Here is a 13485-nt window from a genome sequence, read left to right as displayed (position 1 = left end):
GCCGGCAGCCTGCCAGGCCCTGCGTGCGCGCTCTCCGCTCCTGCGACAAGTTCTAGAGGAGTCCCTCCCGTGAAATTCCCGCAGCCCGAGGTGGGCATAACCTGGGGGGGGGGCGCAGGGTGAGAAAAGGAGTCTGGAGCTTTCCCCCCAAACTCCCCCATCCTGGGCCCACCTGCCTTAAAGTGACAAAGCTTGACTTGCAGAGCTTATTCACAAAGGGTGCGTCTGACAGCATTTAAATTATATCTTCAATTTAAAGATGAAGAAAAACAAAACAAAGCATTCCAAGACCCCCCCTCCCCCTGCCCCGGCCGGAATGCACGTCTGCTGATGAGCAGCAGAGGGCGGCTCCCGGCCCCGGGGGCTCCAGCACATTCCACACTGTCTGTATTTTGTTTGCTTGCCCTGTTATTATCCCCTCAGCTCTATCTACCCCACCCCCACCCCCACGGCCCTTTCCCACCCCCTACCCCCGTCCCCATCCCCATCCCCAGCCAGTCCCTCCTTTGCTAGATTGGCAACCCCAGCCTTCTGGAAGGACACTTCACGGGGTGAAGAGAAAGGGCCCCAGACCCGGGCAGTGGCCTTCCTGCAGGCGGAAAACCGGCGGGGGGAGCCGTGTGCCGCACGCTGTTTAGTGGCTTCCTAGGTCACCATTCACATTGTCCCACCTGCAGGGAAGGTGCTAGCAACATCCTCATCTTCACAAGAGGGGATGAAGGCACAGTGGGTTAAGTAACTGGCTCAAGTTCACACAGCAAGTGGTAGAGCTGGGATTTGAACCCAGGCCGCCTCACTCTAAGACCTCTGCTCGTTTATGTGTGTGTGTGTGTGTGTATGATTTATAACGTGTTTTTAAAATGATGAATCGCATAATAGATACTATTACATCGTGAGATTAAAAGGCAGTGGTGTTTCTACTCCCAACCGGGCTCAGCGGCTGAAGACCCCCGCCCCACCCCAGCCTTTCCTCTCAAGCCTCCCTCCTGGCTGACTGCCTGTCGGCGTGAACCCTGGAGGAAGGCTCCTGAACCTCCAGCACTTTCAGGCTCCTTAAGAATCTGTGGGTTACAGGGGACTGCTGGAGCAGCAGTGCCCTGGGGCCCATCCCAGAGCTGTCCCCCCGTTTGGGGACATCGCCCTCTCTGCACTGAAGGATGAACAGGATGTCAGGGACAGTTCTAACAAGTCAGGTAACAGGATGTAGGTGGGGAGACACGGCAGCGCCCCCCCCCCCACGGGACAGTGTGCAACGACCCGAAGGTCTGGGATCGACCCTGGTTTTCAGAGTTGGACGACAGCCACTCGGCTGGGGAAGAGACTGGCACCTCTTCAGTGACAAGAGCCCGCAGTGCCACGGGCTGGCTGTGGGCGGGCAGCTCCCGGGCTTCACGCTCCCCTCTGTCACCCTGAGGGGTTTGGGGGAGTCAATTCTTGACGCTGATTTCTTCGTTTTATTTTTAAATTTTTATTTCTTTATTTTTACTTATCTACCTATCTATTTATTGTTAAATTTTTCATTAACTTATTGGAGTAACACGGGTCAATAACATGATATGATACACCATCTGTGTCGGGTGTTGGGTGCCTGCACCCCAAGTCTAGTCTCCTTTCGTCACCATGCATTTGACCCCCCCCCTCCCCTTTGTAGCTGTCCTATTGCCAGTTAAAAAGATACAAGGCAAGTGATAACTGGGATCATGATTGCACTAACATGTGAATACAGCTTTGGTATCAATATATGTCTATAGAGATATGTATAATTGTAAAGGTCATTTTAAACAGGCGTCAGAAAAGGTGGCTGGTAAATGACAGGGATGTTCACAGAAGAAGAAATGCTACCAACAAAAACCCCCCAGAAAGACCCTTCAATCCTCCCCCCATTAATAAAACATGTGCATGTTAAAAGATTACTGAGATAGCGGCCCTGGTCGGTTGGCCCAGTGGTAGAGCGTTGGCCTGGCGTGCAGGAGTCCTGGGTTCGATTCCCAGCCAGGGTACACAGGAGAAGCGCCCATCTGCTTCTCCACCCTCCCCCTCTCCTTCCTCTCTGTCTCTCTCTTCCCCTCCCGCAGCCAAGGCTCCACTGGAGCAAAGTTGGCCTGGGCACTGAGGATGGCTCCATGGCCTCTGCCTCAGGCGCTAGAATGGCTCTGGTTGCAACAGAGCAACACCCCAGATGGGCAGAGCATCGCTCCCTGGTGGGCATGCTGGGGGGGATCCCGGTCGGGCGCATGCGGGAGTCTGTCGGACTGCCTCCCCGTTTCCAGCTTCAGAAAAAGAAAAAACAGATTACTGAGATAGCATTTTCTCTTATCAATGGACAAAAGATGGAAAAGACAACAATCAATTGACTAACCAGGGCACCCTCGCCCGTGAGACACGGTGTGTTAAGCGATCACAAACAAACTCTTTTGGAAAATATTTTAAGGACACGGGGAAACCAAGTATCAAATTTCGGAAAATTAGAAAAAGAATTCATAAAACTGCAATTAAAATATAGATGAAAAAGGAAAAAAAAGACTGGAAGGAAATATACTAAAGATTTTGTACTGGCCACCTTCGTACACAAAAACTACAAATGATTTTCATGTTCTTCTTCAAACTCGTCTCTGTTTTATGAATTTTCCGCAATGAGCATGCATTACTTTCAACACTGGAGAAAAAGACTTCCTTAAAATGATTTAAAAATTGACCTAAAAATAAAGCAAATCTGAGTATAACCCCCTCCCCTTTTTTTTAGCAACTCTAAGTATTAATTAAATGAGCTAAGAGGTATTTGAAATTGTGGGAGTGCCTATGGATTGTAACCTCTAGTAATTTCTTAAGTTGTCACTGTGTGCCTGCCCTGTTTGAAGTTCGCCTGAGGATTGATCACGTTCCGTGTTTCGAAAGACAATATTTGCTTTTGATTTGTCTTTGATTTAAAAGAGAGAGGAAAAGAATTTTTTTATCAACATCCATCAGATAAATGTAATCCAATCAGGAAGATAAATTCGCCCTCGACCTTCCATCACTTCAAAAGCAGAACCGCTCCGTTTTTCGTGAATTACAAGGGAGCAGCCCACCTGTCAGGTCGGGGAGCCAGGATGAGTGTCCCCCAAGGGAGTGGCCGCGAGAGCCGTGTCTTCAAAGGGAGCCCCTTTCCCAGGCTGACAGCAGAGCCTGCAGAAGTCTCCCAGGACCCTCCAGGAGCCCAGGTGGGCGGGGACGACCAAGTCATGGCTCCCCAGTCTTTAACCCTTTGAGTAGTGAGTTCTTTTCATGCTCGCTGACCCCCGGAGTGAGGTGTTTCTTTTTCCAGAAAATGAAATTAGTTCCAGTTTTATTAACTTAAAATCATGTTTGTTTGATAACCAATTTATGGAAACAAGAAGAACATACATGTGCCTTTTTTTAATGTTGCTTTACACATTTTTAAAATACACCGATCGTACTCTGGATAGTCAGGAGGCACGAGGACGTACATGAACGTTCGTGCTACTCAAAGGGTTAATCAAAAGCCGATTTCCAACAGTGTGGGAAAGTGTTTCGTTACACATCAAGGTGTTTTAAAATTTTAAATGTTTATTTGGATTATCCTCAATTCATTGCTTGCTTTTTAACACATTTTTCACTGGGCTTTTTATTATAAAAAATAACATTTACTGAAAAAGACTTCGAAAGCACAGAGGAATGTAATATAAAGGGTAACCTCACGGCTCTGGTGTCCAGAGGTGGCCATGCCCACAGCGTCTAGTGTATGCTTCCGGAAATTTTCCATACCTGCACAAACGTATAATTAACCAGTTTCAGGTGTGTATGTGTATGAATGGGGGGGGGTGTATTTTATGTATTTTAGCTTACTTGGGTTTCTCAATTGCACTTTCAACTTGGTTTGGTCACCTAAAAATAAACTGGATTTTTTTTTTTTTTTTTTGTATTTTTCCGAAGCTGGAAACGGGGAGAGATAGTCAGACAGACTCCCGCATGCGCCCGACCGGGATCCACCCGGCACGCCCACCAGGGGCGATGCTCTGCCCACCAGGGGGTGACACTCTGCCCCTCTGGGGGGTCGCCCTGCCGAGACCAGAGCCATTCTAGCGCCTGGGGCAGAGGCCAAGGAGCCATCCCCAGCGCTTGGCCATCCCTGCTCCAATGGAGCCTCGGCTGCAGGAGGGGAAGAGAGAGACAGAGAGGAAGGAGGGGGGGGGGTGGAGAAGCAAATGGGCGCTTCTCCTATGTGCCCTGGCCGGGAATCGAACCCGGGTCCCCCGCACGCCAGGCCGACGCTCCACCGCTAAGCCAACCGGCCAGGGCCAAAATAAACTGGATTTTAAAATGTCAATATAAAAGTAAAGACTGACGTCATTTATAGAAAGCAATTCTGCGGATACCTATTCTCTGAAGTCCTGAGAGAAGGGAGGAGATCCTGACCGCAGCAGGTCACGAGCACAGGGCACATCACCCCTCAGTAACGCCGAAAGGGAGGGTTGTAACTGTGACCCAACCAGACTGAGTCAGGAGACTCGCAATCCATGCGAGGGGGGGCTTTCCACCTACATTTCCACGACCGCACACACCCACCCCCAGTCGATGTCCTCCGAACACACGGCTAGGCTGTGTTGTTGGGTGAGACAGAGGGGCCGCAATGCCGGAGCCTGCACGAGTCACTGCGGATCCGTGTTTACTCTGTCCTCGGGACAGGCGCGTCCGAGGGGACTCGTCCTTTATGGGGGGTGGGGGGGGGTGGAAGGGACATCTGAATAAGGAGATGGCCGCAATACAGTAGGATGACTATGACCCAACATCGAGGTCTAAGCGCTCTGTACGTCTAACAACCTGATGAAGTGGCAGGAGTCCGGTCTGCATGTCCCCGATAAGGACATGGACCTGCAGAGACATTAACGACTACACAGGTGACACGGCCATTTCTCCCGGAGCAAGGCCACGGTCTGTGTCCTTAGCTATCACTCTGACCGCCTGCGGGAGGATTGGGGAGCCATGACGTTCAACTCCCCGGGTCAGAGAGCCATGATCTGGACCACATGAAAAAAAAAAGAGAGAGAGAGATCCTGACCAGGTGGTGGTGCAGTGGATAGAGCACTGGACTGGGACGCAGAGGACCGAGGCTCAACACTCTGAGGTTGCCGGCTAGAGCACAGGATCATCCCATTTGAGCGCGGGGTTGCCGGCTTGAGCATGGGATCACAGACATGACCCCATGGTTGCTGGCTTGAGCAAGGGGTCACTTGGTCTGCTGGAGCCCCCTGGTCAAGGAACGTATGAGAAAGAGATCAATGAACAACTAGGGAGCCGCAACGATGAATTGATGCTGCTCATCTCTCTCCCTTCTTTCCGTTTGTCCCGACCTCTACCCCCTCTACACACACAACAAAAAGATACCAGCAATTTCATTACAAAAAATCAGTTCCTGAGATCACAGCCTTGACACGGCTTTTCTGCCATGAAGCCCCAAACCCTGTGCATCCACACCAACGTGCTTCCGAGCTTCCCACGCACAGGGGCCTCCGTCCGCACACGGAGACCACCAGGGCGGGTCTCCACGCCGCCCGCGCTCACCTGCACTCGATGAACCAGCGCCGGATCTGGTCCCGGAGGTTCTCCTGGATGTCCAGGCCCTCGACGGCGCGCAGGTCGTCCGTGACGGTGACCAGGGCCTCCCTGTAGTCCTCCTCGTGCCTCAGCTGCACCTCGCTCCGCAGGAAGGCCACCTTCTCGGCCCGGACGACGGTCGCGCTGACTCCGTGAGGCAGGGGAGGCGGGCTCTGAACGGACAAGCGAGAAGGTGTGAGGTCACAGAGGTTACAGAGCCGGCGAGGACGGTCAGACGCGGATCAATAGGTCAGTCTCTCCAGTGGTATCTTACCAAAGGCCCGCCGACGCCCGCCCAGAACACACGGATCCCACTTGGCAGGGACGTCCGTCCAACATCGCGGTTCCCTGCCACGGGGAGGGAGGACGGGGCCCACTCCGTGCCATTTCCCAGAATCCGGGTGGGGCGGGAGAGTGCGCTTCGGAAATGCATATTCAACAAACCGAAACCAGGCAGGCCACAGAAAGCGGACCCTTTCCAAATATTTTCGGCGACCGGGAGAACAAAGTCCATGGAGCACAGGGAAGTATTTGAAGCCGGTCGGGGGCTGGCGGCGAGAGGCGGAGTGCTCCGGTTTCAAGAAAAACGAAACCTAAATCAGCTCTGAAAACGTCTGTTCTGTCGTGGGAGGCCCCCAAGGGAGGAAGCCCTCTGCCGACCCCAGCCGGACCGTCGCCACGGCGCTGGGTGTGTCTTACTGTCGGAATGCTCTCCCTCGAAACCCGCAGCTCAGCCAGTGGACCGACGCCTGGCCGCAGCGCAGACCCGGCACGCGGCGCTGGTCCGGCCTCGGCGGAGGGTTGTGGGCGGGAAAGTACAGGATGATGTGGAGACGGGACTCCTACTCTCTAACACCCCAGAGAGATCCCCAGGAGACGGGGAACGCACGACTGGGTCTGAAGCAAGGGCGGAGAATGGATGGAAGGGCTTACGCGGAGGGTTTGGATGCGATGAGCGCGCGGGGACCCGGGGGAGGAGGAAGACGTGCATGGGGCTCCTGGTGCCAGGAAACCCCGCGTTGAGCGCGGGGAGCCAGTCCCCCTTCCCAGGGAGGGATCCTGAGGAGTGGGGGGAGTTCAGACTCAGCCCTGGTCACTCGGCAAACGAAGAGCCCAAGTCCTGGTCCCCCGGAGCTAGCCTGCCGTGGCTCGCCAGGTCCAACGGGTACATTTTCAGGAGTTGTGGCAAGCCGGGGTCTTAAGCAGCCATTTTTGAAGGCGGAATTAGATAAACTTATCGTTAAATAAGTTATGTAAAAATGAGAGCCACCAGTACTAAAAACGCACCACTTCCCAGCCAGTTTCCCCTGGATTTTACCATGACCTATGCTCTTTTTTTTTTTTTTTTTGTACTTTTCTGAAGCTGGAAATGGGGAGGCAGCCAGACAGACTCCTGCATGCGCCCGACCGGGATCCACCCAGCACGCCCACCAGGGGGCGACGCCCTGCCCACCTGGGGCGTCGCTCTGTCACGACCAGAGCCACTCTAGTGCCTGGGGCAGAGGCCAAGGAGCCATCCCCAGCGCCCGGGCCATCTTTGCTCCAATGGAGCCTCGGCTGCGGGAGGGGAAGAGAGAGACAGAGAGGAAGGAGAGGGGGAGGGGTGGAGAAGCAGATGGGCGCCTCTCCTGTGTGCCCTGGCCGGGAATCGAACCCGGGACTTCCGCACGCCAGGCCGACGCTCCACCACCGAGCCAACTGGCCAGGGCCATGACCTATGCTCTTGACGCTACGACGCACGCCCGCTGCCTCTCTGCGTGGGAAAGTGCCCGTGATGGCGTGTGACTTAGCGCAGCTCCCCAAACCCTGTGCATTGGAGGTCGGACCTGGAGTTGGCTACGGTGGGGATAGGGATGTGGTCCCACGGGAACCAGCAACCGCTGGGATTCAGGACTTCATATATCACTCTCATTTGACCGTCTAGACTTCAGTGACAGAAAACAGCCACGCAGGTAAACACACAGCATGCACCGGCTACACTGTGTAGAGCACACAGAGCTGAGGAAACACCCTTCCGGTTTCAAACACTGTAATCTGATTCAGCAAAGGAGTGCCTGACTTAAAAAAAAAACAAAATAAGAAAATAAAAGATGAATGAGGGAAGTTCCAGCCTCCTTTTGTCATATCAGTTTTAGCTTCTTAATGCAAATGAAAATAACCATCAACGTCCACACCAGAACTCCATTCATTCATTAGACGCAACCGTTTACTAGACAGACGACAGAGGCGAGAGAGTCCAGCACCAGCCAAGGCCAGCGCGCCGAGAGAAAGGACAGCTGGCCGCGTGAGGTTGGCAACCAGGAGGAGCGTGTATCTTAGTCTTAGTAGCAAGTGGAATGTGCACATCCTCATGTCAATCAAATGGTATATGCACACGCCCCCCCCCCCCAGAGCCATGGTTAAGCATGACCAGCAAAGCCCGGGGACCCCCAAGAAGAAAGCCCTGCAGTTCCTGCAGGTTCTCCCATCACTCATGGGTCATCTGCGCCCTCCCCACGGTCCGCCTTCTGTGACCCTTCCTTCCCCAAGAGGCCACCTGGTATGGAATGGTCAGTGAGCCCGTAGAATCTAGGGCAGCGCTGACCTCAACAGGATTTCTGTTGAGCCGGAAGCAGGGCAGGGACCTCCCGTCCCTGGAAGAGGGGACATGTGAGCTGAGGCACTGAAGTGCACAGGGGCCGGGCCGTGGGTGACAGGGAGGTGGGCGGGAGAATGAATCAGCGATTCCAGTCCTCCTTCACACCCACCCGTGGTTCTCAACGCTTTCTGGGCCTCAGAGACCTTTGCCCGTCTGGGGAAGCCTATGGGTCTCTTTCCAAAATAATGCTTTCCAATGCACAGAAAATAAAATACATAGATTTTATGAAGGGAACCAGTTCTGTTGACACACCAGCTCTCCCCGGCAGCGGTCAGACAGGGGTCCTGGGTTATCGGGAGGAAGACCAAGAGGTGAAGTGTCCTTTTCCTAACGTCGTGTCAAGAGCAACGACTAGCGACCTGTTAACCTTGGTGACCTGGCTTACGTGGCACCTGCCAGGCATCCCATTCCAGGGCCACCGGCCCCACCTCCGCTCCGTCTCCTTCCGAAGGGAGGCACTGCACACAGCCCCCCCCCTCACGGAGTGGGGGTTCAACTCCACTGCCTCAGCGGCAGAGAGCCCGAGACTCTTTGGAATTCTTCTGCATGGAAGACGTGTCTCTCCTGCGGCCCTGACTGGCGGGTTCCATCATCTATGGACATCGGCGTGGACTCGTGGATGTTTCATGAATACTTTGGGTGCTAAGCCAGTGCCACCATAATGTTTTGTGGGTTAGGTTATCCCCGTTGCATAGCTGTGACAGAGTCTTGTACGACCCGCAAAATGTAAATGAGGATGAAGAAGAAGGGAAAGGAGGGGGAGGGGTGGTGGGCGGGGAGGGAGGAGGAGGAGGGGGAGGGGTGGTGGGCGGGGAGGGAGGAGGAGGAGGGGGAGGGGTGGTGGGCGGGGAAGGAGGGGGAGGGAGAGGGGGAGGGGTGGTGGGCGGGGAGGGAGGAGGAGGGGAGGATTAACAAAGGAGTCCAAAGCTGCAGAAGCAAGGATCACCCCCTGAGCCTTCCCGGGGCGGCTCCCTCTAAGGAAGTAGCGCTCAGCCCTTCCCGCACCCCCTCGGGCACGCGTCACCATCATGGAAGGGCACGGAATCAGAAAGGCTACTTGACTTTCCCAAATGCACAGAGCTGGCAAGGGGCAGGGGCCACTAGGAAACCACCCCCGGTTTCTCTCACCCAAAGCCGTGCGCCGGGATGTGGGGGCTGTGCCACGTGCGACCGGGTGAGGTCACACAAGGCGCTGACTCTCTGAAGGGGCGGGTTCCCCCTCGTTCGGAGGGGCGCAGCATTAGGCTGTGAGGACTGAACAGAGCCCGCTCTGCAAAGCCCCTCCAGCAGCCTGGCACTGGCAGTGGGGTCAGGGTGACCGCCGGCCACGCACCAGCGGTCCCGACCTCGACGTGGACGGAACCCAGGAAAGCCGGGGAGCAACCTTGTAAAGAAAATCCCGGGATTCAGGAAAAACATTCGGGTCCACGTCAAAAGCAGCGACACTAATATGTGACAACATTCGAGGCCTTGTGTACGTTGACAAAACTATACATTTAGATCAATTACTCGGAGAGGGAAATCTTAAAGACTCAATTCACGTCGTATACGAAAATAAATTCCAAATGGATGAGACAGTTACACGGGACAAGTGCGCGTGGGCGTGCACACACACACACACACACACACTCATCTCTGAGAAATACCTGCGAACCCCTGGGAGCGATTTCTCAACTTGAAACCACAATCCAGATGCTGCTGGATTCAGCCTCCGCTTAATGACGCGAAAATCAAGTTAAAGAGATGAAAAGAAAATCACACGTGTAATAGTTTATAGAAACATGCATTAGGCGGTCTAAGGAAATAAGCTAATTGTCTTAAGTTTAGTATAATGAGACGGGGTGACTTTAATGACAGGGGGAAAAAACAACCCCCCCTAAAATGACTTTCAAGGTTGTTTTGAAAGTGAATCTAGAATGAGAATTAATAGAATCGTTTCACAGACCAGCCTTCAAGGCAAACGGAGTCGCCTCGCTGGACAGGAGCTCCAAGACGTGACGTGACCGTATGCCCTTTGTGCCCAAATGGAGAAGGAGGAACTTCCTTTATTTACTCATTTAAAGGAGTCTCTGATTCTTCCATCTCCCAGGTAGTGGTGTTCCCTCCTAGTGTTTACATCGTAAGTGAACGAGATAGAGGTTTAGAATTCCCGTACAGATTGTCATCCTATCCCTGCGAGGGCTGACTTAACATTCACTGTCTCCGTGAACAAGTCAAAACGGATCTCCGCTACCGATGACCCAAATGCCTTTGTCTCCGATGAACGTGCAGTTGTCTCGAAGTCTTGTGCTAATTTATGATTCCCTCTGCCTGAGTCTCAGCAGTTGTGTGTCCCCCCCACAGCCTCCCCCCAGCTGAACGGTCCTTACGGTAATTTACAACACATTGTGTTCACTGATGTCACCTAGATGACCTATCTGTTAGCGGGGCCTTCTCCCCGCCTGCCCCCCGAAGTGAAGTCATGAGTTGGTGACGCTGACTCGGGCCCTGGCGAGAGCTCTCCTGTGAAGTGTTTGGCTGACTTGCTCCTGCTCCCATGACCTCTGGACGGAACGGGGACGCCTACCAGCTGTCCTTGGGTTTTCATCCACAACCCCCCCGGACAGCGCGGCACGCTATCGCCACGGTCTCCCCCTTTGTTCCTGTTCACCTGCGCCTCTGGGGGAGACACGGGGACCGTCCCACAGGGCCAACGAGGACACAGACGGAGGTCCACAGCTCAGCGGCCATTGTCCGTCCGGAGTCGCCCTGCATTAGCAAAGATGCCAGGGTGTGGGTCCCCAGCTGGGCCCGGCGAGTCCCTCCCCGTGAGACCCCACGCTGGGCTGTTAATACGGGTGCGCCCATGCGTGCTTCTCCATATAGACTTTCTCTGGCAGAAATACCTCCGGGGGTCACGGGGTGCTGCTTCCTCTCGTTGCTGTTTGAATTTAAAACTTATCCTTGCTGTGGGTCCTTATGTTAATGAGCAACTTCTCCTTGAGGCTAAAACATCTTCCCCTCCCCGGCGGCTCCTGGCCATACACGGCCCTCCAACTCCTGTGTTGGACCCCTCGTCGCATAAACGGCAACTCATTTAAAAATAAATTACGAATATTAAAGGGAGGGAGGGGGCACGAGGACGGACGATGTGTTGAAATACATTAGCTGCAGAATTACGCGTCTTAATGAAGGCTTCCCATGTGAATAAACCATTATATTTACCAGCTTTCTGCGGTTAATGACCTGGAACTGGATAACGCAACCTATGTTGATGGCGAGGTCCTCCGTCAGCAAAAATATACATATTAATAATTGATGTTGCAGTAAGAACCAGGACAGACGAGGACGCTTCCTGGGTTTGTGGGGAAATAGGACTCCACGGCCCATTAACTTAGAGAATGCTCAGCTAATGTTTCATGGGCTTTTGTCTTTAAAAATCTATGTTCAAATTAGTAAGCGACTGTGGACATTTGTCCGAACAAAAATCTGTTCGATTTATCTGTCGGAAAACACGCTTGCCAGTGAGTGATGTGAGGAGGGCGGCCATCTCCAGAGGCTCGTTGTCCTGGGTCGGTGGGAGTGGGGCGGGGGTTGCTTCTTCTTCATGGGTTTTTGTTGTTCCTGAAGGCAGAGACACAGCCGCGAGGGGACGGGGGAGGGGGCATCTGTGGAAGAAATGGTCATCTTGCTGTGGTCAATGCCGAGCTGAGCCAGCCCGGACGCCTCCTCCCGCAAACAGCGGTGTACATCCCTGCGCGCTAGGAAGCCCTCAGGGGGCCCGTGGCTCTGGGACAGGGGGCGGCGCGCCTCGCTCTAACTGTGCCCGTGGATAGAAGGAGGGTCTCATGCTGTGGGTGAACGGCTCTTCGGGGGGGGGCGTTTCAGGAGCGAGCGAGCGTTCTTCAGTCTGTGGGAATAAGCCATTTTGCTTCATCGTTCCGTTTGAGGGTCATGTCTCTCTGTTTACATACCCGGGCTTACACCTCCCCACCTGCCTGGGGCATCTATTTCTAGACAAAGAAATGGAAACAACACTGTACGGAGATCCAGAGTCTGGTCCCTTTGTCCTCTGCTCAGAGGACAGTTAGGTAAATCTTTTTTTTTTTTAATTGATTGCTTTCAGAGAGAGAGAGAGAGAGAGAGAGAGGATTCATTTGTTGTTCCAGTCAGTGGTGTATCAGTCACCTCCCGCATGTGCCCTGACCGGGGATTGAACCCACAACTGTGGTGTTTTGGGACCACGCTCTGAGCTAACCGGCCAGGGCTGCTACCTGAAGTCTTTATTTGAAGATGCCACAATTTTAGTGGGTGCCAAACTATTAAAGGGTAAACATTTTCTAGTCCGTTATGCTTTGTTTCTAAAAAAATATATAATTTAAATAGTTTTCAAATTTGCGTAATGGGAGCCGGGCTAGAACCGAGTCCGCTGGTCTTCTCACTGATTAGTGGTGGGAGATTAATCAGCTACTTTTGTGTCCTACTTTCCTTCAAAAAACGTTTTTTTAATAAACACGTCGATGGCATTATTTTCATACACTGTTTTCGAAGCCCTGTTTTCAGTGGTTTACCGATGTTAGCAACCTTGTTTCCCACAGTGTCTCGATGTGTAGCTACCGTGATCATCTTCATTTTCAATGTGAGGAGCCTGAGGCCCAGAGAGGTCAAGGGACTTATCCAAGGTCACGCAGCCAGGAAGTGGCAGACCAGGGCTTGGGGCATCTATTTCTAGAATCTCTGCTCTTCCTCTCTAGGCTTTGCTGTGTCTCTTCATTGACAGCCTTCTTAGAGCTTAAAATATTTTTTCCCAAAATGTTGTTTTATAGGTACTATGGATCATAGTTTAAAAAAAAATACATGCATCTGTCATGTCAACAGACGTGCTGATCTGCCTTGCAACAAAGAGGCTGACAAGTGTTCCCCTGCCAATTATGAGTGAGCCTGTTTTTCCAGACCATTAACCTTTCTGATCTCAGCTAACTTCAACTGGTAAAAAAAAAAAAAAAGGCCATTTTAAAATAAACCTTTTTGAATCATGAATAATGTGAACATACAAACCCAGGATTAAAAGCAACTGGAAGAAAAGTAACAGCTAACACATATCCAGGTCTGTACAACGTGTAAGACCATTTTGAACGCGTTATCCAGGTCCGTTTCTTTAATACGTGACAGAAATGGACGAGCAAGGCGCGAGGACCGCTTCTACTCTGCACACGTCGCAGCCAAGGCGTCCGGCGGCTAAGTCCCCACCCCCGGTCACACAGCGGGCAAGC

The 13485-nt window shown here is 52.9% G+C and overlaps 1 protein-coding gene across 4 annotated transcripts in view; it reads right to left on the bottom strand.

Moving 5' to 3' along the window:
• Window positions 1-13485, bottom strand: part of IQCA1 (IQ motif containing with AAA domain 1) — a 140435-nt gene that overhangs the window by 96179 nt on the left and 30771 nt on the right. For all 4 annotated transcript variants that reach the window (XM_066279691.1, XM_066279690.1, XM_066279692.1 and 1 more), the window contains exon 6: window positions 5563-5768. In XM_066279691.1, the coding sequence (XP_066135788.1) occupies window positions 5563-5768 (206 nt within the window). The remainder of the gene's footprint in view (window positions 1-5562; window positions 5769-13485) is intronic.

This window comes from Saccopteryx bilineata, chromosome 5 (genome assembly GCF_036850765.1).
Source record: "Saccopteryx bilineata isolate mSacBil1 chromosome 5, mSacBil1_pri_phased_curated, whole genome shotgun sequence".
NCBI lineage: Eukaryota > Metazoa > Chordata > Mammalia > Chiroptera > Emballonuridae > Saccopteryx > Saccopteryx bilineata.
The sequence above is the reverse complement of the archived record's forward strand: the minus strand, read 5'-3'. Positions and strand labels throughout refer to the sequence as shown.